We start from the raw sequence: 25,612 nt of genomic DNA, 5'->3' as shown, positions 1-25,612 counted from the left end.
ATTTTTTCTGGCATTCATTCCGTTTCTGCAAGATTACTATAAATGAAGTATTTAGTTAGATCTCAGATTCAGATGCTGTGATACACTGCGTTGGTGGAGGGCTTGCATTCTTCATCGGCTGATCTGCAAAACACACAACCCCAATCCACAAGCTCCTGTACGGCTGGGAGGGAAATATGTTCCTGGAAGATTCCACGCCGTCAAGGTCCTCTGGCAGAACTTTTGGGGCCCATGTAGCTCCGGCGTTTCGTACTTTTGCCTTATACTAACCCTCCCAAATAACATACCCCAACCGCCATTAGCAATGATATACCACCATTGCAGGGAGCCCGAGTCATTTGTTCCGTAAAACTCGCCATAATAAACCTCCCCCATACCACATCACCCACATAACTCATGGCGGCCGGGGCCACTGATCACATTTCATGGCAAAGAGTTACACGGCGGGAATATCGGACCAGCCATTGCTTTCTGGACCAATTCTGGAAGGCAGAAGTATTGAGGATTCGCAGTAAAAAGATGGGTTTTTCGTAAAAGTCAATCTAGGTTCCAGGATTTCTGTTCCGTTTCACTTCTGCTTTTCTTGCTACTGGAATATCGCAGTCATGGTCCTTCATCTATCACGCTCGACACGGCTGAGCATTGTGATTGGGATATCGACATGTTTCTTCTTGGCTGAGATTTCGCGTCGGTTGCCCTTCTTCTTGGTTCGGCGGTAGTGGTTTTGGTATAGACGATGATGTGCTGATATCGGGTTAGTGGGCTTTTACACCCACTCTATTGCTCTGGTTGCGGATGCTTTCCACTATGTAGGCCTTTTCGGACGTGAAATTGGAGATATTGTTAGCTAATATGCATTGCAGCTTAATGACTTGGTTGGGTTTATCATTGCTCTTGTTGCATTGAAGGTACTTGATGATTTGGCTATTTGTTGGTGATTATGCTGATATGAAGCATAGAAATCCGAGCGCAGCGATTCGCCTAAGGAGCTTACTTTTGGTTGGCAGCGGGCCCAGCTGCTCGGTGCATTCTTCAACGGTGTTCTTCTACTTGGGTTGGGTATTAGTATATTCTTGCAGTCCATTGAGAGATTTATTGCTTTGCAACGTGGGTGCTATTTCCTGGACTGGACGATGATAGAGTCTGGCCATAACTGACGGAGGGTCTAGATGTTCAAAATCCCAAGCTGATGTTTATCATTGGGTGTGTCGGATTGAGCCTAAATATCATCAGCGTAGTCTTTCTTAACGGCAAGGTTCCTGGGGTCGTTGTTATTATCACGCTAACAGTACCTAGAACATGGACCTGGACATGAACACAGTCATGACCATAGCCTACCACCCATAATTGAGACGCCGACTCTTCATCTGGGCGAGGAACATTATGATTCCAGCATCAAGGTAAGCTGCAACTCGAAGAATTCACTTAATGGAGGACCAACTGATGCAGCGTAGCATCACGATCACAAACATGTTCATTTCGAAAAACATCACTGCGCAGACTCGGGTGGCCACAGTCATGGGCATGGTGGTCATGACCACGGTGATCTTGGAATGATGGGAGTGATGATTCATGTTATTGGTGATGCAATCAATAACCTGGGCGTCATGGCTGCCGGTCTAGTTATCTGGCTCGCAGCACCCCATGCCGGCCGATACTATGCCGACCCCGGCGTGAGCATGTTTATTGCCATTCTCATCATTCTGTCATCGTTTCCTCTGAGTAAGAGTGCTTCCAGCAGAAGGAGACCAGAAGTCAATAGCGAAACTAACACTATCTAGTGCGCCGAGCCGGAATGATCCTACTAGAGAGTGTGCCAACGGGAGTTGACATGTCCGATGTGAAACATGACCTCGAAAAGGTAAATTCTACTTCCCATCTTCATATTATCATATTCCCTAACAATCACCAGATCAAGGGCGTGGACTCCATCCACGAACTCCACATCTGGCGCCTCAACCAACAAAAAACACTCGCCTCAGTGCACGTTGTTGTGTCCGAGGATTCGGTCGAGGAGTTTATGAAGACAGCCCAAGTGATCAACGAGTGTTTCCACGCCTATGGAATCCACTCGATTACAATGCAACCCGAGTTGTCGGAAGTTGATTCCCATGAAACTTCCCGGTGCCAGATTGTCTGCGGGACAGTATGTGAGCAGTTGACATGTTGCGCATAGTGTTTAACAAGCCTAATATTTCCATCAACCAGCCAATGGTCGAGTCAACTCGATCACCATCTTCCTTGGTCTAGTGGTGATGATTTCCGCTTGTCATTAACACCGATAAGCGCGGGAGACCGGGGTTCGATTCCCCGAGGGAGAGATTCTTTTTTTTTTCTCTTACATTGAATACACTGAATTACTTTTTTAAGCCTTGTCGTTTTGGTAGAGGTTTGCAAAGTCTCACGCATCCTGGTGTCAATATATGTAGTGAGGCTTGGCTGTTCATATAATGAGATGCTTGGTCAACTGCATTTCCGGGCCCTCTCCAAGACTCAGACGAGGGTTTATAGAGTATGTGGGCCACTTGATCCGACTATGAGCCTTGAAAAAGACTATGGCTGTAGAAACGGGAATTAAATATAAAAAGGTCTCTTCCCATATAAGGACAAGGTACGGAGTAGTAGAACTATACAAAACAAGATAACACTCCTACATGGTTGACGATCACCGGAATAGATATATCATTTGAACATATCTTTGTAAATTTCAACAAAGACTTGATATCGGTGCATCAACTAAGAGTTTCGTTGATTTCGTCTCTAGAGAGCAAACGGCTTAGAAATCCAGCCCTGCAAGGATTAGTACCCCAAGTTCGTGGCGATATAACAAAGTACCAAGTACCTCTTTCGTACGTATATTTTCTGCTTTTGTATCAAGGCTGATTCGCAGAAACAATGACCGACTCCGAAGAATCCCACGCTCCACAAGCCTGTGTCATTTGCAAATCACGGAAGACGAAGTGCGACAAGCTACTGCCTAGTTGTGGGTATTGCATCAGGCAAGGATCACAGCCCCCAATCCATTGACTGCTGCTGACGAAGAACTGTTCCAGGAAAAAGATAACCTGTGTATACGCTGATAGACGCAATTCAATTTCTTCTGCATTATATTTTGTATCGCAGTCAATTCCACCGGAGTCAGCTTCAATAGAGGCCAGCCTATATGGTCAGGTCCTTCAATTAATTCATCAAACCGGGCAGCTCGTCTACGACATCGGCGCTCGCTATTTCCAGGGCCCGCACCGCTATCTCCCGGTCTGCTCCCGCTCAAACTTTTACAGCAACGTGGTTACGCTAGGTGCCATTCCGTCCGCTGGGTTTTCGGTTCTTTTGTTGACTGCCTGTCTGACTGTGTCTGCTCATGCCGATCAGCAATCCCTCCGACGGGCCACCAACTCCCTCGTTACCTTTGTGCAGGAGTCCTATCCCATCTCCCTTCCCCTGATTCAAGCGCGACTCTTACTGGCTGTCTATGACTATACTCACGGGCGGCCAGAGGACGCATTCCAGGCCATTGCGGGGTGTGCTCGCATGGCCTATGCCGCCCGCATCCATCTCCACTGTCTTCCTGCGTATCAAAAAGACGATGCGACCCCTACTGCCAATACCAAAGCACACTCAGATATGGATAGATTGCTGCAGGCAACAGAAGCGGCCAATACCTGGTGGGGGATTATCATCTGTGAGCGGTAATGCAATCTCTCCACGATACTCATCCCGGCCATTATACTAAATTGAAGCTGCCGTCAGCGCCTTTTTCTGCGAAGTGGCCGTGCCTGAGCAACCACTAGTAAGTACTATTTCCAACGGCGATATGCTGCTGCCAACGAAGCCCGAAACCCTGTGGCCCGGTGACTTTCAGCATCGGGCTGCTATGTCAATCCATGGAGCCCACATACCAGTTTCCTGCATCGGCTCTTTCGACATCGCAGGCTTCGGGCGTGCTGCCCAAGCTGCTTGGCTCCTAGACAAGGTTTTCAAGGCGTTTGAGATTCCAAGCCTGAACTCCAGACTCGCCCAGCTTGAAGATCTAGATATTACGATCCAGACCTTCCTGGTGGTACTCCTACAGCAATGCAATGTCGATGAGAAATCGACCGACTTTTGTCAGGCAATTGCCATGAGCATTAGGTCAGTAAGTCTATCACAGAGGGCTTGCCATTTCGACTGACAGCACAGGGCATTGTTTGTAATACACAAGCGGCAGACCGCACAGGTCCTCGACTCCGAGCATCGGTCGACTGAGAAGTGGCAGAAGCGATCACACACAGTACTGGATACTGCGACCACGATGGTTCGAGACATTGTAGAAGCCCAGGAAGCTCGGACTTGGTACCTCCTAGCTACTCGTATATCATTCGGTCTGCGCTGGAGCATATATATGCCAGATCAGATTGGAAGGATGACAGCACGCTTCGGAGCGTAGAGGATCGGCTTCGCATATCACTGCATCAGTCCAGCCAATTTCCGATGGCCATCTAGATGCAAAGATCAATTTTAGATTTTGGGATTGAACGTGAGGAAGCAAGACGCGATCTTGTCGCGATTCCTACATACCTCGAATAAAGTCAATTTCATCGCTATCTTGGAGAAGCAAATAAAACAGGGTTTGTAACAATTTGATTCAATTTATTACATGTTTGTCCTAGGCTTGATGTAACTTTTCTGGCCGTCACGGGGTGATCCTAGTACGTGCCTGTCATTACAGATAGTCTACCACCGTCAGTAAGAAGAATTGAACCATTGGAATAGCTTCCAGCACGGCTGGTCAGGTACAAAATGGCACCGGCCATCTCCTCATCCCCACCAAACCGTCTGGCGGGGATAAACCGCTGGTCGTCGAATGCCTCTTCTTCCGGTTTACGGTTCCCAATTAACGCGGAAGCTAGTTCGGACGGGTAGACTGTATAAAACGTCAGTCTTATTTCTCGTTTAGTCGATGCATACACAACAATAGGTCGAACGTACCTCCCGGAGCAATGGCGTTGACACGAATGCCAAACCTGGCCAACTGGGTACTGGCATGTTTGGCTACCTGCATGATAGCGACTTTGCTGGTAAGATACGGAGGTGATGACGACCAGTGTCGACTGAATGCCGAAACACTAGTTGTAAAGATGACCTGGCTCTGGATCGATGGAACGTCGGAACCCTCCTTGGCGGGTTTGCCAAAGCCACCCTGCAGGGCGTTCTTGGTACCAGCATCGAGCAGCTCTAGGAAAGCCGTCATGGTAAAAAAGGCAGCGGTAATATTGAGGGCCAGAGCATCGTTCATTTCCTCTGGGGCAAATTTGGTAAAGAGGGTCTCACGTAGTTCGGAAATCGATGCACTGGGACTGAAGCGCACTGCAGGCCCAATGCTGCCTGAATTGGCGACGACGAGGTTGACATAGCCCACTTCATTCTTGATACGGTCCACGGCGGCTTGGAGATCAGACTTGGACGTCACATCGGCTTGGACTGGAACTATGCTGGGGTACTCTTTTGCGGCATTCTCCAGCACTTCCAGTCGACGTCCCAGAATATAGATCTTTCGCGCGCCGTTGGCTGCAAGAGCCCGTGACATCGTAAGTCCAATACCTAGTGGCACAATCATATTAGCAATTTCATTCAATTACGATGATGAACTATACTGACCACTGCCTCCTCCGGTAATGACGGCTACAATGCCGTCAACCCGGAAGATAGCGCTCGAGTCAAGTGCAGTTGTCATTTTAGTAAGTTAGTTATCGAGGTTGTGGTAGGAGAGATGGGTGATTGTATTAGAGTTTTGTTCGACTATGTTAGTAGTATTTATATTCCTAGATGTCTTACGACAGATGTATTGATTATGAATTGGGCTTGCAAATCCCGGCAGGGATCATTAGTGGCGGCCGACAGCGGCCGCCACTAATGTACTTGGGCACAATAGGTGATATCCTCATATGATGAGACGCAGTCAAGGTAATGCAAATCTACTGACTACCGAGAATCGCTTTTTTACCTTAGTCTACCAAAAGATAATGTCGAAGATATGCGTCGAAATAACGTCGAAAATTATTTCTCGAAGGCTTGTTTCATGTGAAGCACCAAGATCATGACTTGCTGAACGACATCGGGAAATATACTGGAGAGTTTCAATTTTCACTTACCCATCGAGAGAAATTTCGGGCAGCCAGGGACTTCAATAAGTCAATTTCAAATTTAACCGCCGTGATGTATACTTCCATGTTGTTGAGAGCAGTTTTCTTACAACCTGTGTCCTTTTGTTCGTCGGTTGGGGGAGCGAGCTCGGGAACTTGTTAGTGTCCATCATTATATTTCTCAAGGTAAAGGAAGCACAACTTGACTGAGTGCAAACAATGGCCTGGTGAGCTTTGAAGGTGACTCCTTGGCAGATGATTTCCATGTCAGAGAGTTCCCCCGTAAGAGCAAGTTTCTCATTGCCTCCTGAAAATCCGATTGTTTCGAATTTCCTTGATATTTTCGTCAAGAAATGGATTGAATTGCTCTATTGGATAACGTGACTATGACGCGTAGATAGATGAACATAAACATTTGATAGTGAGTTGCAGCAATAGTAGAGAGGTAAATTAGTCCACTGTTTTATATTTGAGATCTAGACGCAGTACAATTTTTCGACATTCTGAGATACCTACATTCCGAGCGGAATTAACTCCGCTCAGATATGAGCATGGACTTCTCTATTGCGCGAGATGCAGGTCTATAGAAAAGCAAATTCCAATCCCGAGATATCCATGTAGATCAGTGGGGGCAGAGATAAGTAGGACAAGAAATTCCCTCGTGTCTTTCTTTTCTTTTACATCTGCTTATCCTCCGAAACGGCCATCTCCTAGCTTTGACACAAATGACTTCCAACTGGCAGACCCAAGCCCAAAAAGGCAAAGACAACTTAAATAACTCTATTCCGGGACAATGGCTTCTCCCCATCGACAGGCTGCCGCCACTCTCGCAGAAGAATGTGGTCGACTTCCCCCGGCAAAGCGGCTTGTTCAGTGAGCGCGAGATTGACATCACCGATATGTCAGCCACAGCGCTGGTGAAGGAAATGGGTAACGGAAGACTGAGCGCAGAAGAAGTTGTAGTTGCATTCTTGAAGAGGGCCGTGCTGGGCCATCAACTGGTGAGATGAGGAGACTCCACTTTCGTAACTCCAGCGTTGACATGTTTGATAGCTGAATTTTGCAACGGAGTTCATGGCCGACGAGGCAATTGCTCGGGCTAAAGAGCATGATGAGTACTACAGACGCACAGGAAAACTGGTCGGGCCTCTGGTAAGCACAAAGACTAGTCTTTTCAAACACTACAACGGCGAGTTCCTAATGAAACGAGGACAGCATGGCATACCAATCAGCGTGAAAGAGCACATAGCCATGAGTAACCGCACGTGCAACACGGGATACGTAGCCTGGTGTGTATAAATTCACCATGAAACATCACACTACTAAAAAGAAAAACAGGGTGGACAAAGTTACCACGGAAGATGCCCTTCTCCTCCAACTCCTATCAAAAGCCGGCGCCATTTTCCATGTTCGTACTAACCAACCTCAGTCATTAATGGTATGTGCACAGCTTTGAGATTAGTAGTTCATTCCACAAATAACACCATCTAGCACCTGTGCTGCAGCAATAACATCACTGGCACAACCGTGAACCCACTCAACCGGACTCTTAGTCCAGGCGGATCCTCCGGAGGTGAAGGTGCCTCGATGGGTTTTCGGTGCGCGCCACTAGGAATTGGCAGTGATATTGGCGGATCGATTCGCTGTCCCGCAGCATTTTGTGGGGTGTACGGCTTCCGCCCGTCGACACTGCGGAACCCTGTAACAGGGATCAAAGTCGCTGCCTCGGGCCAGGAGGGAATCCGCGGTGTGGTGGGCCCATTGGCTAGTCGCTCAATTGAAGATCTAGAGCTGTTCCAGAGAGCCGCATTGGAGCAGGAGCCTTGGAATATTGAGACGTCACTTATGCCCGTGCCGTGGAGGACGGTTGCGCCGACGCGGAATATGACTGTGGCTATCATGTGGGATGATGGGTATGTCATGAATCAAGTAGTTGTTCGTTACCAGTGTGCTGACCCTTTTCCCAGCTGCGTCCACCCCCATCCACCTATCACTCGCGCTTTGAGATATGCCAAAGAGAAGCTGCTAGCGGCAGGCGTGAGGGTCGTAGATTGGGAGCCGTATAAGCATCAGCACGGCTGGGAAATTATTGTGAGTGCTGAATCTGCGTTGTACACACACACACACACACACACACACACATGTCATAAGACTAACATGACTCAGTCCGCTCTGTACTATCCTGACGCTGCCAGCAAGCAACGCGAGCTTCTTGACACCTCTGGGGAGCCAGTACGCCCACTAACCGATTGGGCCTTCACCTACAGCCGAAGTACGCCCCTTTCTCATCCCGAGGCATGGGCACTACACGATCAGCGCGATATGTACAGGGATGAGTACCATGCTCTCCTCAATCATCGCGGTGTTGACTTTATTCTCTCCCCGACATATCCTGCTGCGGCGGCAGTGATGGGTGAATCGCAATATTGGAATTATACTGCGATTTGGAACTTGGTAGACCTGCCTTCTGTAGTGTTTCCGTCGGGAATCACTGTGGATCCGAAGCTGGATGCGTTCACGGAGCGTGATAGAAAATACGTCCCCAGAGATGAGGTTGATGAGAGAGAGTGGCGTAAGTACCAAGATCCTGAGAGATATGAGGGCGCATCGGTGGGACTACAAATTTCTGGGAGGCGGTTCAAGGACGAAGAGACGCTGGCGGCAGCCAGGGTTGTCGAGGATATTGTTAGAGAGAGTTAAAGGGCTTGTGAATGAAGATAAATAACTTCGATTACTTTCTAACATACATTCACACCACAGCTACGTATGTCTCTTCGTAGCAAAGATCATGACAAGCGGCGTAGCAGTCTTCACCTTTTCCCCCCAAATGCCCTTTCCATCTCATCCCACAGTGGGTTAATGTCCGACTCTGATACACGCGGTTTTGTCCAGGTGGATGCATAGCCCTTGAACCAGGCACAGTCTTGCTCATCCATCCAATCCACATTGTCCTCCTCCCAAACAATCTCCTCACCATCTTTAACCTGACTCTCGCCGACTCGATCATTGATTCTAAAAGCCTTAATACTCCCCTGCGCATTAACATAAAGCCTTTTCACAGCTTCCCAATCCTCCACAGGAAATTCTAGAGCCTCAGTCCCAGAATTCAAGATCTTCAACGCATGATCAAGCATCGGATCATTGACCCCATCCGCATAAAACGCACAAACGGCCTTCCAAGCCTGCTGAGCCCTCTCATTACCAACAATGCGCGGATAATGATAATGCGTAATCACAAGCGTTCCACCCGGAACTAACTCCCTTGCAAACTCCCGAATCGCAAACTCCGGCCTCGTCCAGTGGATACACTCACACGCCATGAGCAGGTCAACCGAGCCAGATTTCACAGAGCTCATTTCGGCACTTTCTTGTAGGAAGCAGAATCTGGATTCGGAAAGGCGGGATTCCTCGACGAGGAGACTGCGAGCGAGTGCAGTGTATCCATCGTTCGGATCTGAAACAATCACTTTGCCGAAGCGGGGGGCTAGACTCGATGAGACGATTCCGCAGCCGGCGCCGACGTCTTGGGCAAGGGACCAGCTAGAGTGGGGCTTTTTTGAGTGGTAGGTAAAGACCTCTTCAAAGAAAGAGGGTGGATAGAGTGGCCGGAATGTGAGGTAGTCGGACCAGTTTACGCCTTGACTGGGGTTGAAGCCATATTCTCTGGTGGGTGTGGCTTCGTTGTCTGTCATCGTTGGTGTGGAAATTTGGGGAATGATTGAATGGGTGAAAGGTGTTGTTTAGATTGACATACTTGGACATAAGAGGTATTTATAGGTTGTTCTGCCCTTGCGGACAGATATCATGTCTTGGTTTATCATTTCCAGGACTGGATAGAAATGCATACAAGAACGAGCGAGAGCCGATGGCGTGAGACCCGCTGGGGGGTTGGAACTGCGAAACTTGGACTTGAGTTCGTTGAAATTTTGGAAGTATGAAGATCCATCTCCAATTATAACGGTCCTAATGGAGAACTACGATGAGATCTCGGGGAAAATCGGTCAAGTCGATCTCATATTTCTTTTTATGTATGCCGTGTCACATCCCTAGACCCATCACATGGTGATTTGATATACCACTGACTCTCCCTCAAGTTGTATTAAAGGCCTAAACAACAGGTTTTAAAGGCCATATCGCCACCTTCCCTTCTCAACACTCATTTTTGCCTGGCAGAAAGGAGGCTACGCACAACCGGGGTCGGCTCCGCCCCGGGCCAGCTCTAGAGCTGGAGACTAAACATCTATCGATGAATAACAATAGTCATAATAGTTCTAATAGTCATAGCATATGTTGTGTATCTGTTAGTGTGCAGTGACCCTACCGATGGTCTTCAATAGCGCCGTTGGCCATTAAGAAAATAGATCGGTAGACATTTTTCCTTTTATATTTCTATGGAAAATATACAGGTAAGCAGCATCCCAACAGTTCAGACCAACTCAGCTCTCAGATCCTGCAGTGACTTAATCTGACCACCGTCCTCCCTAAAATTCCCAGCATCCAACCATTTCTCCATGGCCGCCTTTAGCGAAGCATCCCATTCATCTCTCAAAATAGAATACCAAGCCGTATCCCTATTCCTTCCCTTAATAATCATATGCTGTCGAAAGACCCCCTCAAACGAGAATCCCAAGCGCAAAGCCGCGCGCCTTGAGGGCTCATTTAGCGAGTTGCATTTCCACTCCAATCTCCTATACCCAAGATCATGGAAAGAATGCTGAGCGAGGAGATAGATTGCCTCTGTCGCGGAAGTCGTGCGCTGGAGCGCCGCCGAGTACATCACATTCCCGATCTCGATGCCCAGGTGGTCGGGAGTCATTCGCATCAGAGAGAGATAGCCAATTGCCTTTCCAAAAGTAGGCAGAGAGTTGCGCTTGTCGATGATTGCGTAGAAGAAAGGATCTGTTGAGGTGGATTTCAATGCGATGCTGGCTTTGAATGTTTCGGCATCTGAGTATGGCCCATCAAACATGTAGTCCCAGAGAGCTGCCCTGGATGTGTCAAGTCCACCAGTCAGGTCAAAGAGGTCATCCGCATGCTTTGGGGAGAGCTTCTCGAGGACGATTGTTCGCCCTGGGATTGTTTGGGTCGTTGGTAGTAGAGCTGAAGTGAAGGGGACAAGTGGGCCTTTTGGGCGTACTGATTCCATATTTGGGATTCAATGGATCAATTTTCGTTGAGAATCAAGAGTCAAGGGAGATGTGGTTTACTTATTGATGTTATTGTTTCTTTGGATGCTACTAGTTCATGACTCACCTCAAGCGTGATTTGTTGCAAATCCCGAAATTCCGACCCATTAGGGTTTTGCGAGGACGTGATAGGTCGGTTCTCCGAAATATATGATCTTACTTGCTCGAAAGATAGCAAGAGTAGTTGAGAATGATGGGAGCCAAAAGAAAGTACGTGTTTGCTCAATGGCGGACAGATTATTTACATTGATGCGAATGATGAACAACTCTGTCTCCTACTTTCAAAACAACCCCGTTTTGCCCCTCTTGGTGTATAGCAAGTACCACAACCCAATTAGCTCGAACGCACCAAAACACATAACTATTCCGCTAAACAACTGAATACCAAGGTAGTTCAGTTCCTCACTGCCATCGGAGCCAATTGAAGCGAGTGCACCTGCGATGGGAGGCCCTAGAAGAGACGCAAAACTACTCAAGCTTTGTGCCATTCCAAGCCAAGTCCCAAGACTCTTGGGGTCTGGACACACGTGTGTGAACACGCTCGGTGGGAGAGGAATCAAAGCTCCGGAGATACCACCTGTGATTTGGGTCAAAATACAGCACCGATGGCCTAGGAAAAGGGGTTCCACTTACCATAAAAGGCCGCAAAAAGAATAAACCGCACAACAGTGTCCGCACTAATCCAACAGATACACAAAACGCCTGAAAGTATACCGCAAGCAATCCAGGCGATCATCGACCCAAAGTAGTGAGCGAACAAAGTCAAGACAACACGGCCAATAACCGAGGAAGCCTGGGAAATCATCAAGACATTGGATGCCATTGAGCGCGATGTGCCCAATTTCGTCTCGGCATAAGTTGGAATATAATAGAAAGGCGTGATATAACCAAGGTAAAGGAAAAAGTTGCCGATAGCAAAGCTCCAAAAGGGCAAATCCTTGAAAGCGCGCAAATCAATCAGGCTTCTGCGTTGGGTGGGTTTAACCTTCACTGCACGTCCGTCCGGTCCCAAAAGCAAGATAGCAGCCGCGATGAAGAGCGCCAGCATCAGGAATGCCATAACACGAACAGTCCAAGGGAACCCCACTTTCGATATTAGTTGGTTGAACAAGATAGTGTAGATGATTCCCCCGACAGGTGCACCACTACTCGAAATTCCTAGCGCAACAGCTCTTCTTGTTGTAAAAGAACGGCTGACCAATGCTATAGCAGGCACATAAAGCAGTCCAAATCCGATGCCCACACAGACTCCCTGGCTTAGGAACATGGCATAATACTCGTGCGCAAGACTGAGCATCATCATCCCGAGTACACCTAGGATACTTCCCACGATAATCATGGACTGATTGTAGCCGAGGTCGAATAGTGGGCCGGATAGTAGACCGCCGACAATTAAAAGCCAGGATTGGATCGTTCCAATCCAGGCGATATCAGATGATGTTGAAGATGGAATGTAGGTGAGTGCATAGTAGCTTTGGAATGTTCCAAATGAGAGGTTGAGACCCCTGCATGGATATTAGTTTTGACATTCAATTGCAATTCAAAATGAAGTTGACAGACCAGACATTGAAGAATATAAAGAAAGCACCAAGAACTTGGAGACAACCGTGCACTTTGCTTTTTACCGCAAAAGTAGAGGGCGGTTCGGATGAGTCTTCATCTTTCGTGATATGCACTAAATCTGTGATCTCAGGATCAGGGGCCGTTGCCATGCCTTTTTCTGACATGTTTAATATCTCACAGGATCGAAGAAGTTCGACTGATATTATCAAAGATTATCCAGGCACGGAGCCAGAATTTGAAGAAAATAGCCAAGCGTCGAGACCCCCTCAACGATATTAGTCAGTATATTAGCCCTGACTCGTATACATTGCCGTGTTTACCGAAGCGGGGTGTGTAGGGAGGGGGATCACCTATCACGCATTGGGGAGTATGATGATTCGGAGTCGATTATATATCAGGTTGGGAGGTTTCAATTTACACCGTAAGCAGACTAGAGAAACATCACGTTGATCAGGATTGGGTTGCGCCATATGAGTGAAATTGGGCTAAGTAGCGCAATGGCGTAAATTACCTCAGCTAGATCTATACCGAGAGTTTGTAATATGATGAGTAAACGTTAATTCACGTAGGATCGCTATCCTTTTCGAGAAACATATGGATTGGCGTAGAACTTGAATAATATTCAGAGTGGATGATCACAATAAAATTCAACAATTGCTAGGAACAGCATCGTGGACAATGGAATTATTTCCGAAGGATCGGACCTATTAATTGAATTGTTTCGAGATCTACTATTACCCCGAAAAGCCCAGTCATTCAGCCATAGAAATTTAGGGAGTATTACCTGTCATGTCAAAGTTCATTGCTGGGACAGATGGACTCTATGAAAAGTCTGAGAAATTTTGGGCCATGAATTGGAAACGAGAGCAACTGCATTTGGATGGTCGATTCAGCGATCCAATTGTTTATTCCGGACTAAATCCAACCTTGCTCCCTGTGGGCTCCGAAGTTGTGGCGTCTCACAGTGACTAACAGTGATCGAGACCTAGGTATGTACCTCAGAATGGGTCAGGTTGAGACGAACGACCTCTCTCACTATCGTAACCTGTTCACAACTACAGGTGTGAAAAAGCTAAACCTCATGGAGCTTTACCGCTGCTAACTTGATGAGAGCTTCAAGCTTCGAGCTGAGGTCAAAGTTTAGAGTGGGCTCATCCTATACAGAACTTGTCTAAATCTTTCAAGACTTTTTTGCGGTAATGGTGGCCTCGGTGGTCAACCAACTGGTCAATCGCAGAGGGACCGGGGTCTTACCAGTACGGTACAGCCAAATCGGATTGATATCTGTGGGATAATATGGTAGGAGAAAAATCTCGTGGAGTTTAACATTCGACATGGTGAAAGTGTCTGAAAAGGTCAAGCGATCAAACGCAATTAGACTAGTGATTCCATACTCGCAGCATAATTCTGCACTCTCTCACTCTTCTACTGTCCAGGGACACCCAATAACCACCTGGCAATCACCCTATAAGCATAATTACCTCGGACCTTCAACTCAGACCTCTCTTTCATCATATAATTCTCTTTTTAGCCCATGTAATTTAACGCCAAAAATAAACCTGTGAAAACCCCAGCGCTTAGGGTGTCCGACTTAGGGCATAGTGATCTGCGGGCTCCCAACCAATCCGAACGATCAAGTAACCGCCTTACAAGCCCAATAGAATGTTGGAAGCCAAAGCTATTATTACTTATTTCGCGAGCCTCAGTGACTTGGTTGTAAAAATAAAGCCCTGTCTAAAATCAAAGTAGTATCTTCCTGCTCTCCCAATTCCCTTTTACTCTCTCAACCAAGGAAGAAATGATTTGCCTCAAAGCAACACTTCGCCTGCTGATCTTCCAAGCAGTAATTACCGTTGTAGTTCAATCTCGGCAATGTTACCTTACAAACGGCAAAGAAGCAGACTCAAGCTTTCAGCCCTGTTTCCCAGATCAAGATGACAGCCCCTGCTGTTCACTGGCAAAAAGTAATACAACCCCCAATGGAGCTCTGTGATACGGGTAAGTTTCTCGCTCAAGAATATAAACCCTCAACCTATCGACTTTGACACATTATCCAAACAGTCTCCGATGCAACCCTCTATGTAATTCCCTGCCCTCTCTAAGGCCGCGGCTTCTGGTGCTGCAGCGTAAACGGCACAAGCTGCTGCGACGACGCCGTGCGACTAGACATGGGCCAGATGATCAATGTATCCGTGACATGGCTCGCATCCGAAATTTCCTCCTCATCAGGCTCATCCGAGTCCTCTTTCTCGTCCGTATCCTCCACCTCACCATCACCAAAAGCATCATCACCGCTTTCGTCGATCAACGACAGCACCAACAACAACAAAGATACGACATGAACTCCCGGCCCAAACGCCAGTGCCACATGTCCAACTTTAAAATCAACAGTAATTAGCGCCGGAATCGGTGCTGGATTGGGCGGGTGTCTTCTGATCGCTATTATAACGATGCTCGTGCAGCGACGGATCTATAAGAAGAACTTGCGGCACAAGGAAGTTATGATAGATGAGATTGCTGCGGCAAGCTCGGCGCAGCATTTGGTGTATCCTGTTTTTGCGGAGAGAGACAAGATGATGTTCCCGCGGGGCTTGGGCCGCGGGATACACGTATTCATGAGGTTGGGGGGAACGAGCTTAATGAGAAATGAGATACTATATGATGCGATATTGGATTTCACGGGATCTGAGTGGCATTTTTATTTGAATATACGTACGCAAGTTGTACATAGATGTTCAATTCCCGTGGAATCTGGTACTGAAACTGAAGACTGCACGCGATATGAATGTAGAACTTTGAAATATACTTCGGATATAAGACCTTGAACAGACTACAGAATACTAGTTGGAGCTCGATTATTCTGGAAATCATCATCCAGAGCATTAATTCCAAGCCCCAAAAGGGGGCGCATAAGTACATCCATCAATACACATGTCCAGCCAATTGAAAAGAGAGAACAACAGACGTAAAAAGCAACAAAAGAAGCATTATCATGACAATATTTCCATCATAAGAGAAAAGAGAAAACACCTGATATCTCAAAAGAAAGCCCAAATCAAATGAACTCCAACGAGATTGAGAAAGGCCAAGCTAGAAGGCAATTCCAAATGAAATAAACACCCAAGCGAAACATGGCGGGAAAAAAACAGAAAGAAATCATCTCAATCATTTATTGCGCCAGAACATAGCTTTTCCAACCACCCTACCAGCAGACCAGCGAGCTTCGGCAATTTTATCCTTAAAGGATGCACCGCCGCCATAACGCACAGGACGGGGCGCCCCAGACTCCGAGGTAGCAGCGGCACTCGAACCACCATAAGAGCTGGGAGCAAAGTTGGTCATGTTACCTGCATCGAATTTCGTCTTCCCTTCCACGATTTTCTGAACGACGTTCAAGATGGCATATGTAGTAGATCCTATGGCACGAATAGCAGCGAGGACAGCGACAGACCACAAGATGATAGCGAGGTAAATGTTGGTACCACCAGCACCAATGCCGTAGATTTCGGAGATAGCCATGCCGAGGATGACATTTGCGACCATCCAGATAGAGACCATGTACGTACGGACAGCGCGGTAGTAGTCCTCCTGTAGCTGGGAGTCTGATGGCGGGGGCTCTGGAACCTCGAGGCGATCGCGGAGGTTGCGGAGGGCCGCGTCATAGCCCGAGTCAATGTCGAGTTGCTCGGAGGGCATTTCGATGACGACAGTTGAGCCATTGATGGTCTTTGCTGCGCCAAGATCGGTGTTGATCACGTTGTCACCTTTGGTTCCCCAGGTTACGTCGTGGGTGTTACAGAACGCGTAGACCTGCAGAATGCAGATGTAGCTGGGCATGAGCAGGAAGTATTGGGCCGAAGAGGTAAACATGTGCCACGGGTCCAGGTAGAGGAAAGACGTGTAGAAGTAGAGACCGACGGTTGACAACATGGAAAGGACGATGTTCATCATTAGGCCGTCCCCTACTTCCATGTCATCTTTACTAATGCCAGCACGTGCGAGTAGCTCTTTGACCACTAAGTAGAGGGCGCAGAACACAGTGTAGAACATGATAATGGCGTAAACAATGATACCAGAGAGATAGAGATTTTTGGCACTAGAGAGTAACGTCAGTCAAGTCACAATGCATGATGAAGTATTGTGAACTCACCCTTGCGGCCGATTACCCAATGAGATAATGAACTGCAGGCACATAATCAGGATACAAGCATAGCGCAAAACAATGAAGATGTATTTGCCCATGTTATGACCGAATGGATCAAGCTTCGGATCAGTCAAAGAGCCAGCAATGAAGTAGAAAGCGAGGTAGAAATTGGCCTGTGAAAGTTAGTAGACACCTCCAGAGAAAAAGGAGTATCAAAACTCACAAGACCAAAGTAGGTAAACAGTAGGTTAAGAAATTGATAAAAGAACTCGATGTGAAGCAAGATCTTCCGGGGGAGAGTATGATCCGTCTTCCAGATCTGCTTGGCATTGAAAATGGAATAAACAGCGGCGAAGAAAGCACCGTTCAGCCATCTTCGGCGTTGGGAGATGAACTCAGGAACCGAATCTGGCACATCAGTTTCTCCAACGGCGTTTTTGACGAACTTCAACACCCATCTCTCTTCCCGCTTAGCAACTAACTCCCAGCAAAGAATACGATCTTCAGCTAGGTACATATTGGCAGTGAAAACGTCTGCATCCTGACCGTGAAGTGTTTCACCCTTGAAATATTGGTTGAGGGGGCCATGGCCATCTGCGTCATTTTGCAGAGCAAAGAATCGATAAGCACTGAGCGCACCGGGCAGTACAGTAATATAACCGAAGACCGATTCTAGTGGCTTGTCCAGGATATTGGACATCTTGTATTCAAAGTTTTGACTTGCCACAAGAGGGTTAAGCAAACCGAGCATGTTCTTACCCTTGGCAGCCTTGATCTCACCAGCAGCGCCGGCAACATTGGAATCTTGATCAAATGCCTTCCACAGGTGATAGAGTGCCATTGGCTCTGGCCTAGTTCCAACATCGAGCAAGATACAAATGTTGGGCTGAAGGGCACGACCAAAGGCATTGAAGAACCATCGGTGGGAGTTCAGCTTCTTCTTGTTGTGTTCCTTCAAGCAGAAGATAACTTGACAGGGGACAATTCCCTTCTCGGCACCCTTGAACTTGAGATCATCGTCCAGCGACACCTGCGTAGTGTACTCGTACACATGTGCCTGAACTTCCTTTTGGTTGACAATATTCTTCGCAATACCCTCCTGGTAAACACCTAGGGCGGCCAATGCGTTGAGGGTACGCGGATGGACTTTCTTTCGTCCATCGGCGACAATGCAAACAACGATCTTCTTCCATCCATCCCGGCCCCATGTACGCGACTTAGCCCGCGAGCAGAAATGGCTGATATTCCGCATAACGCCGTGCATTGTACGAGTAAAACCGATCTCGTCTTCGTTGTACATAGTGATACAGATAAACAGCTCTGTCTCCCGAGTCGTGGTACCAATCTGCTGGCGAAGCTTATATCCCCGTTCACCGAAATCGTCCGGATCGGATGTGACAGCTGTATAACGCATGTGTGTAAATTCGCGCTCGTCACGGCGAGGCAAGAAGCTGTGAAGGATGGTGGGAATCTTGCACTCCAAAATAAGCTCGCCGTTGACAAGCTGAACTTCCTTTTTGGTGACCTGTGTGGACCGGACACCGCGACGGCCCTGCTTGTCCGGTGCTGGGCCATAATGGAGGTTGGGGTCCATCATGTGGGAGTTGTCGTCATCTCCATCATCAAGGTCGACTTTTGACATGCCATCTTTCTCGTCCCCCAACATCGTCGACTCACTCATGAACGATCGGACGCTACCTCGTGATGTATGGTGAATTGTGCGGCCATCGCCACCGAATGGATCTTCGCCATGGGCATCACCAATATCGATACTCGTATCCACTGTCGACTTTGGTCCGGAGAACAAAGGCGCAGGAGGCAGTGGTCGACGGGGACTGCCCCCATATCTTGAGCTAGGTGTACCGGGGCGCGGGCTACCGTTCAGGTCAGCCCGCTCATACCCAATACTCGAAACGGACGGTGGTCGGATGTGTGATGGACTCCATGGGCGAACTGGCGATCCTGTGCGTGCGGGAATAGATGGATAGATAGAAGTGTCTGCGAGGTTTCCTGTAGGAGGCGGGATACTGGGTCCACTTGCCAAACTAGATGGTGGGCGCGAAGGTGAAGAGATACTGGGCACCTCGTAATAATGGTCATAGCCTCGATCTTGTCCAGTCCTAAAATTATGCAACCTCGTGTTAGACCTTGGTCTTGGACGACGTTCCATTGTGGGTTCAAGCTGGCAGGAAGAGGGCCAATGTAGAGGTGGGGTGAGGGATAAAACAGTAAACAAATGTACTGGAGTATCAAATGTTCAATGTTTACAGAGGGGATGATCAACCAAGCAGCAGGAAGGAGTAGGCTTGAGCCCAGTAACAATGCCTGATGACGAGCAATTGCTCAAGGCACAAGCGTTCCCCCAAGCTTCTCCTTCAGGTCAATGAAGGAGTTAGAGCCATTGGGGCACGTGGCTCCATTGCGAGGGAAACCACTGGAATTTGAAAATGGATAACGGGACATTGGAGGCAGTGGGGAAATACATACGGAGTGTGATGATAATCTGGGTCATAATGGGAAGGCGAAGGAGCCCTGTGACTGCTAGCTAAATCGTCGGTGCCATCACCGCTGGGCAACAAGCGCATTGTTCCTCCATTGAGACGCGAGGCATTGGTTGGAGAGTCGGGATCGGACAGATAGGAAGCCGAGTCGTGGTTGAGGTATGCGGGCGGCGCGTCGCCATAGTTGGATTGTGGATAGCGGTTCATGATAGAACGTGGAATGTGGTATCTTTTTATGTAAACTCACTGCCTCATAGTATGGCACCTGAGGTGGGTATCGATGAGACGATGAGAATCTATCGTCTCTCGAAGATACGATAGAATGGGCTAACTTCGACAGTTGAGGAAAGGAGGAATGTGGACACAATATCAATATTCAAGCTCGACACACAAGCAAGATGAGATAGATGCAACAGTCAAAAGAATAAGAAGAACTGACTAGGCAAACAAGTACAGCCCGTTCATCTCCGTCGCTTTGCATCAACAAGGTGGAGGTGCATTTGGTTGTCAGGGCAACCCGGGTCTTGGGTGTTATCAGCACGGGGTAAAAGTCCTGGAAACAATAATCAGGCGCCTATTAAAATAGAACAGCATAATTTCCTGTCGATCTTTCAATTTATTCCTTTCCATTGCCGATATTTAAATCCAGTGTTCGATAATATTTATGTCTTCAATGTGCCCAGTCCTAAGTGGGTCGATACATTTTCCCATTTGTGAAGACTACATTATCCCAGCATAACGATTTCCAAAACAAGACTGGCCTTGCAGATCTCCCTGGACTCCATACTTTCATTCTCGTTGATTCTCGTTTTCAGGCCTTCCGGTCCGATGCTCAAGCGACCAGCTAAATTGGCGTATCATGGCAATGGATGCCCAATGCAGACATGACGACACACTCACACCCCCTCGTTGAGCAGTGGCTCTCTCTCCCGATCAGTCGACTCGGGGTGGGCAACGCGACGGAAGAGGCTGTCACGACCAGTGTACTTAGTAGTAGAGATGTAAAGAGAGACAGCTAAGAACACTGCAAAGACAGTAAAGGCAAAGATCCACTGCAGGGCAATGATCTTGATGGCAACTTGTCTAAGGGCAAGTGCTGCGATGAAAGTATATATATCAGCAAAGCGGTCGAAAAAATGACGATCAAAGGAAGGACTTACACAGAGTCAACCAACTCAAACAGTATCCAAGGATATAATCCTCCCAGAGGACGATATTAAAGAGTCCGATCGCGAGGATAACCCAGATAAAGATATTGGCAACGATACGGCCAGGGAGATTGTGGCTATGGACAGCGACGGCGCCATTCCAGAACAGCGCAGTAAGTGTCCAGGCATAAGGACCGGCGACGGCGGGTAGGTGCACGAATGCCGGTAGGCCGCGGTGGCGCCAGTAGGTGACTGTTTGATTGATTAAGTGGGCGATGAGAATGATCTCTGCGCCCCAGAAATGGTTGCGGGTCCAGAGGAGAATCCAAGCTGCTAGGAAGAGATTGTTCAGGATGAAATGGGTGGCTACGTTGGCAGCTGCCGTGACGAGCACATTGTTTTTAGAAAAGAGGTGCCAGACATAGCTGAGCTGAGAGAGGAGGAGCAAGATCCTAGATAGGGCAGGTTAGATCCTGGATGTTCCAAAGCATAATCTTGTCCGATATACGCATGGGTATGCTGTTTAGGGCTGAACTAACCAGAAAACGCCTGTCACAGTAGTGTTCTGGCTGAATGGAGTATTATGCTTATTAGCTTGTTTCCAGATCTTCTTGCCCTTCTTCGTATCGTCGGGCGAGTGAATGGTATAGTAAATGCCAACCACGACGACCAGGGCCCAGCTGAGGGGTACAAGGACTCGATAGGTATTCAACGAGTTGGCACTATGAGTCTCTCGTCTCGCGAATGGATTGAATGATGCCATGGTAGATATCTTACTCAAGCCTGAGTATAATGAAAGAAAGAGACCGAGCTATAAGGTATAAGAGGGGGAGTCTTATAGGGATTTCCTATGGTCATCAGACCACTATCCAATAGAATCCCAACAACCCGAGAACAGGAAATGATGCAGATGAGGTGATGACATCAACGCTTTTTTTTTCTTCGCCCATATTTCAGAGTTACCTATGTCGTAAGTGAATTTACTTGATTTCTTCAGAATCATGATCTATATTCTCAATTTTTGTTCATATTCAATCTTACAACTTGACTTGTAGAGGACTGAGCGCTATGAGAATTGAATCTGGAACTTCTGCCAAGCGTAGATCATCGTGCACAGTCCTATTCGATACAGAGTATCCCGTACGGGGTACACATTTGGAAATCCTTAAGGTAGTGGGAAAGCTCACTCAAAAACAGTCCATGCCTGGTAGGATCTTGAAAGACGAAAATCAAGGAAAATGAGACCCGCAAGTGAACCTTTAGCGCTGCAAAGACATTTTGAGCCTAAAAATAACCCTGAAAATATTTAAATAGTATGAAACACACAACGTACATTTTCTGGTAAATGTATGTAGGAATATGTACGCCATACTCGAGACGATACCGCGGGGAAGGGGCCAGTGCTCTTGGAAGCCTTATGCCGGTAGAAGAACACATTATACAGATATACATGCTAATATAGTAACCAATGGATGCCAATGATATGATTGTCTAGGGTATCAAAAACATGCAAAACACATGTAGAAAAAAACCACGCCAGATATAAGGGAAAAAAAATTATAGTCCCCGCGCCTCCTTCACAGCCTTCAAAATCCTTCCATGAACCGAAGCTGGCCCAACAACCATGCCATAGCAGCCGGCCAAAGTACGACCGAGGGCACAGTCAACGGGTTTCCCCTCAAGGTCTGTAACGAGACAGCCCAATTCCTGCACAATAAGCATGCCACCTGCATGGTCCCAGATCTTTGAGCGATATTCCGAACTCAGCGGCACCTTGACGAACGCATTGCACCCTCCCTGCACGGCAATAGCAACATAACGCATCTGGGCCGACCACAAATCTACCGGGTTCGGCCACGGACAGCCAAGATTTGCCGCGACACGAGCATGAGCCTCGAGATCCTGCGTCTTTGCCGCACGCGTATCAATGAGCCGCACATCGGAACCTCCAACCTGCGGAACAGGTTCAAGCGGACGTGCTGGCAATAAAGCACCCCGACCCATAGGTCTGATAGTAGCACCCTGCCCGGCAACAGCTGAGATCATCTGACCGAGACCGTTGCGGTCAACGCGCTGTTCGGCGACGGGTCCTGACTCCAGGAGGTTGGGGCAGCCGAGGACGCCGATTTTCTGGATCCCATTTTCAACTAATGAGAGGCATACTACGTACTGCTCGCCACGGATGAAGGTTGCTGTTCCATCCACAGGGTCTAGAGTCCATGTTCTGCTAGTGGGAGTGCAGGCACCCTTCGCACCGAGGTCGATTAGGTCGAGGAGTTCGGAGGGGGTGCGCGGGGTGTGGAGGAGCGCTTCACTTTCTGGATCGTCGAGATGGACGCTAGTTGCCAGGTCCCAGGTTCTTGCAAGGAGGTCTGGGTTTGAGCGGAGGGCTGTAGCGTCTTCCTCACCGACGATGTCATCGTCGGGGAAGGTGTTGTGGATGGCAGCGATTATTGAGGCTTGAGCGGCGAAGTCGGCAATTGTCACAGGTGAGGAGTCGCTTTTGTCAAGGGCGCCTTTGTCGACAGCGGAGAGGAGCTCTTTTGTTAAGATTGCAGCTCGTTGCACGGCTAGGCTGGCGATCTGTAGCTCTTTGGCATAGGGGGCTGAGGAGGTCATGGAGGGCGGTTTGAAGGGTGGTATATGTGAAGGTGTTGGGACAATTGGTCCCGAGGAAGGAGATTCGCTTCGCCGGATGTAGAAATGACAATTAGAGGCACCAAGTATGAAAACGGTGACTAGTTTTTGGACAGAATTGAGGGGCATCACGTGCGAAACACCGGTGAGTATCACTACGTCATATCTGGATATAGCCCTACATGCACCTATACGCACCGGATTTCCCCTAACGGATAGGGCTTCCCTATTTAAGATGCCGCCGCTTTTATGAGGGTGCTCAGACTCAGGCTCACTGAGTACATAGATGCCAGCACGGACTCAGATCAGTGATCATGCTCAGTTCGATCACGTGTAGAATGACCGATCATCAGTGAGTGCTTAGGACAACATACGTGCTCATTAGATGCTCTCTGATTACTGAGTGATGCTCGGTGTCCAATCACTTGAGTAATACTGATGCACTCAGCCCGCCGCAAACTACCTATACCCAGAAAGGATTAGCCCACACAGGGCCGTTTATACTGTGATAGTTAGGTCGTTAATAGTATTGCTGCTGCCCTCATTTTTCGAAGCATGATAGGATACTGGCTGTACGACAATAAATGATAAAAATGGCAGACATAGTAGAGTATTTAACAAAGAACAAGTCCTACAGCACCAGTACTGGAGAGATAGTCCGGTCCTAGCACTAAACCCTCGGTCCTGTGCTGTAGTGCTGCGGCGGGGATACTATAGCGTTATATTTAGTGTAAATATTGGTCACCAGGTGATATTTATATGTTGAATGAAAAACCTCATGATTTTAGCCAGTTATAATATTTGTAGTATGATGCTCGGCATCTTCTTCGCTCATCACCTACCGAGGAATTACCAAGGGTTTTCGTTAGATAATAGGTACTTTATACACCTCTGGTGACAGGGTCATCAATTTGGCCGTTGTCATATAATCAGGTCAGATCTTGCTAGTCTTGCAACCAGCCAGGCATTTATCCAGTACATATGTTGTGTGCTAGATGTACGAGGCACGAAATTAGATGGATAGACCTGACGGGCCTGTCTTTTCGCTATAATGTTCTAAGAATCTCACTCTAGCATGTAGGTTCCGAATCTATTGCATGGGGCTTGTCGTGGGAGATAACATATGTATGAATATATTGGGTTATTATATCTTACCCTGATGCAGGCTGTAAGCAAAGGAACCAAAGAGTTATAGAATGAAGGAATCTTGTTTGCTTCAAGATGATTTAAAAGATCGATAATGATCTGCTAGACCAGCATCTTTGCTGGCTCTCTGAGATACACATGATCGAAGTCGACATCGCAAGTATCCCTAACTATAGTCTTGATATCATGAGTCCTCAAAAGCTCTTATCTAGATGGACTCTAGACCGATTTTCTACAGCCTAGCCTTGTCTTCCTCCCTACCCTTGAGGTTTGGATGGGAAGATCGAGCAGGCCGAGTAACAGCATAGAAAGCAAGGCCCTGAGACTTAGTAGAGAACTAGACCGAGGAGAAATTAGAGCTACTTCAGAGCTGATGTCTCGCAAACAAGGTACGAGAGGAATAACAAACCTTGACCTTAGATCCAACATAGAAGAAAGCAAAGTCTCCCTGGACTAGATGATGGGTAATCCCAGTAGCCTCGTCCTTTTTGAAACCGTAATTGGTTAACATAGAAGTTGGAAAGCCAACTCTCAATAGAAGAAATGGAAGACACACCAAAACGTCGATTTGACCACTGAGGACATATTTTGTCTCCTCAAAATTGTAGCTAGCGGGTCTTTCAGGTCCAGCCTCGATCTTATAGAATCCCGAAGTGAAGTGTGCAGGAGATTCAGTCTTGGTCCGGATAGAATGGAAGTCGGCAGTGGTTGCGTTTTCCCCTCGAGGGAGGGGGATAAACTCGTGACCGGCTCCTTTGATGACGGTAAGGGGGACGATGCCGCTAGACACTTTCCAGTGTTAGAGTATCACTCTCAATAACTTGGTTGGGCTTTATACAGAGTGACTCACTGTTGCTATATTCAGTAGGTATGGACAGAACCACGACATATTTAGGAATGAGATATCTAATATACACTCCCACCACACTCAGGTTTCACTCGGACGTACTCCCGGGATATTGCGACGGTCTTGCGTGCTTTGTCTTAATGGGGGAACAGTTCCCCCTGTTCTCTGCCCCCATGAGGGGGATACTCGGGTGCATCACCCGGAGGTGGAGCAATGCCGGATCAAGAGCCGTTATGCACAAGGATATTCGGGAATTCGATCGGGAATCGCGTGCGATTTGCCACTCTGTGAGGGGAATTGAGGTCAAGAAAAGAAGAA

General features: G+C 47.8%; 13 protein-coding genes across 13 annotated transcripts; 4 read left to right on the top strand and 9 right to left on the bottom strand.

Annotated features, from left to right (window-relative positions):
- Window positions 1-605: 605 nt before the first annotated feature.
- On the top strand, window positions 606-2,250 carry N7500_003363 (putative di-, tri-valent inorganic cation transporter; the record flags this gene model as incomplete). Its single annotated transcript, XM_056674509.1, is given in 10 exon segments — window positions 606-687; window positions 760-809; window positions 864-908; window positions 960-1,107; window positions 1,170-1,270; window positions 1,290-1,400; window positions 1,455-1,722; window positions 1,782-1,861; window positions 1,913-2,146; window positions 2,209-2,250. 10 exon segments carry the CDS (start codon window positions 606-608, stop codon window positions 2,248-2,250), a joined length of 1,161 nt encoding a protein of 386 aa, XP_056535034.1.
- A 645-nt stretch (window positions 2,251-2,895) lies between these two features.
- Window positions 2,896-3,693, top strand: N7500_003362 (fungal specific transcription factor domain-containing protein; the record flags this gene model as incomplete). Its single annotated transcript, XM_056674508.1, has 2 exons — window positions 2,896-2,960; window positions 3,084-3,693. 2 exons carry the CDS (start codon window positions 2,896-2,898, stop codon window positions 3,691-3,693), a joined length of 675 nt encoding a protein of 224 aa, XP_056535033.1.
- A 121-nt stretch (window positions 3,694-3,814) lies between these two features.
- N7500_003361 (uncharacterized protein) lies at window positions 3,815-4,426 on the top strand (the record flags this gene model as incomplete). The annotated part of the gene is made up of 2 exons (XM_056674507.1): window positions 3,815-4,131; window positions 4,180-4,426. The coding sequence occupies 2 exons, from the start codon at window positions 3,815-3,817 to the stop codon at window positions 4,424-4,426; spliced, it is 564 nt and encodes a 187-aa protein (XP_056535032.1).
- A 259-nt stretch (window positions 4,427-4,685) lies between these two features.
- N7500_003360 (SDR family NAD(P)-dependent oxidoreductase) lies at window positions 4,686-5,713 on the bottom strand (the record flags this gene model as incomplete). The annotated part of the gene is made up of 3 exons (XM_056674506.1): window positions 4,686-4,903; window positions 4,969-5,580; window positions 5,638-5,713. The coding sequence occupies 3 exons, from the start codon at window positions 5,711-5,713 to the stop codon at window positions 4,686-4,688; spliced, it is 906 nt and encodes a 301-aa protein (XP_056535031.1).
- Window positions 5,714-6,847: 1,134 nt separating this feature from the next.
- Window positions 6,848-8,822, top strand: N7500_003359 (uncharacterized protein; the record flags this gene model as incomplete). Its single annotated transcript, XM_056674505.1, has 6 exons — window positions 6,848-7,123; window positions 7,176-7,411; window positions 7,461-7,560; window positions 7,614-8,035; window positions 8,090-8,213; window positions 8,289-8,822. 6 exons carry the CDS (start codon window positions 6,848-6,850, stop codon window positions 8,820-8,822), a joined length of 1,692 nt encoding a protein of 563 aa, XP_056535030.1.
- Window positions 8,823-8,932: 110 nt separating this feature from the next.
- tpcM (methyltransferase tpcM) lies at window positions 8,933-9,814 on the bottom strand (the record flags this gene model as incomplete). Its single annotated transcript, XM_056674504.1, has 1 exon — window positions 8,933-9,814. One exon carries the CDS (start codon window positions 9,812-9,814, stop codon window positions 8,933-8,935), a length of 882 nt encoding a protein of 293 aa, XP_056535029.1.
- Window positions 9,815-10,548: 734 nt separating this feature from the next.
- Window positions 10,549-11,268, bottom strand: N7500_003357 (GNAT family N-acetyltransferase; the record flags this gene model as incomplete). Its single annotated transcript, XM_056674503.1, has 1 exon — window positions 10,549-11,268. One exon carries the CDS (start codon window positions 11,266-11,268, stop codon window positions 10,549-10,551), a length of 720 nt encoding a protein of 239 aa, XP_056535028.1.
- Window positions 11,269-11,918: 650 nt separating this feature from the next.
- Window positions 11,919-13,035, bottom strand: N7500_003356 (Major facilitator superfamily domain general substrate transporter; the record flags this gene model as incomplete). Its single annotated transcript, XM_056674502.1, has 2 exons — window positions 11,919-12,813; window positions 12,869-13,035. 2 exons carry the CDS (start codon window positions 13,033-13,035, stop codon window positions 11,919-11,921), a joined length of 1,062 nt encoding a protein of 353 aa, XP_056535027.1.
- Window positions 13,036-14,969: 1,934 nt separating this feature from the next.
- Window positions 14,970-15,600, bottom strand: N7500_003355 (uncharacterized protein; the record flags this gene model as incomplete). The annotated part of the gene is made up of 2 exons (XM_056674501.1): window positions 14,970-15,247; window positions 15,588-15,600. The coding sequence occupies 2 exons, from the start codon at window positions 15,598-15,600 to the stop codon at window positions 14,970-14,972; spliced, it is 291 nt and encodes a 96-aa protein (XP_056535026.1).
- Window positions 15,601-16,036: 436 nt separating this feature from the next.
- Window positions 16,037-19,723, bottom strand: chsB (chitin synthase class II; the record flags this gene model as incomplete). Its single annotated transcript, XM_056674500.1, has 4 exons — window positions 16,037-16,967; window positions 17,022-17,188; window positions 17,239-19,135; window positions 19,503-19,723. 4 exons carry the CDS (start codon window positions 19,721-19,723, stop codon window positions 16,037-16,039), a joined length of 3,216 nt encoding a protein of 1,071 aa, XP_056535025.1.
- A 689-nt stretch (window positions 19,724-20,412) lies between these two features.
- Window positions 20,413-21,427, bottom strand: N7500_003353 (DUF1774 domain-containing protein; the record flags this gene model as incomplete). The annotated part of the gene is made up of 3 exons (XM_056674499.1): window positions 20,413-20,612; window positions 20,677-21,116; window positions 21,204-21,427. The coding sequence occupies 3 exons, from the start codon at window positions 21,425-21,427 to the stop codon at window positions 20,413-20,415; spliced, it is 864 nt and encodes a 287-aa protein (XP_056535024.1).
- Window positions 21,428-22,221: 794 nt separating this feature from the next.
- N7500_003352 (inositol monophosphatase family protein) lies at window positions 22,222-23,283 on the bottom strand (the record flags this gene model as incomplete). The annotated part of the gene is made up of 1 exon (XM_056674498.1): window positions 22,222-23,283. One exon carries the CDS (start codon window positions 23,281-23,283, stop codon window positions 22,222-22,224), a length of 1,062 nt encoding a protein of 353 aa, XP_056535023.1.
- Window positions 23,284-24,679: 1,396 nt separating this feature from the next.
- N7500_003351 (uncharacterized protein) lies at window positions 24,680-25,490 on the bottom strand (the record flags this gene model as incomplete). The annotated part of the gene is made up of 4 exons (XM_056674497.1): window positions 24,680-24,784; window positions 24,857-24,931; window positions 25,004-25,236; window positions 25,397-25,490. 4 exons carry the CDS (start codon window positions 25,488-25,490, stop codon window positions 24,680-24,682), a joined length of 507 nt encoding a protein of 168 aa, XP_056535022.1.
- Window positions 25,491-25,612: the final 122 nt, after the last annotated feature.

Source organism: Penicillium coprophilum (assembly GCF_028826855.1).
Source record: "Penicillium coprophilum strain IBT 35676 chromosome Unknown utg000002l_segment0_segment1, whole genome shotgun sequence".
In the NCBI taxonomy this organism is placed as follows: Eukaryota; Fungi; Ascomycota; class Eurotiomycetes; order Eurotiales; family Aspergillaceae; genus Penicillium; species Penicillium coprophilum.
The sequence above is the reverse complement of the archived record's forward strand: the minus strand, read 5'-3'. Positions and strand labels throughout refer to the sequence as shown.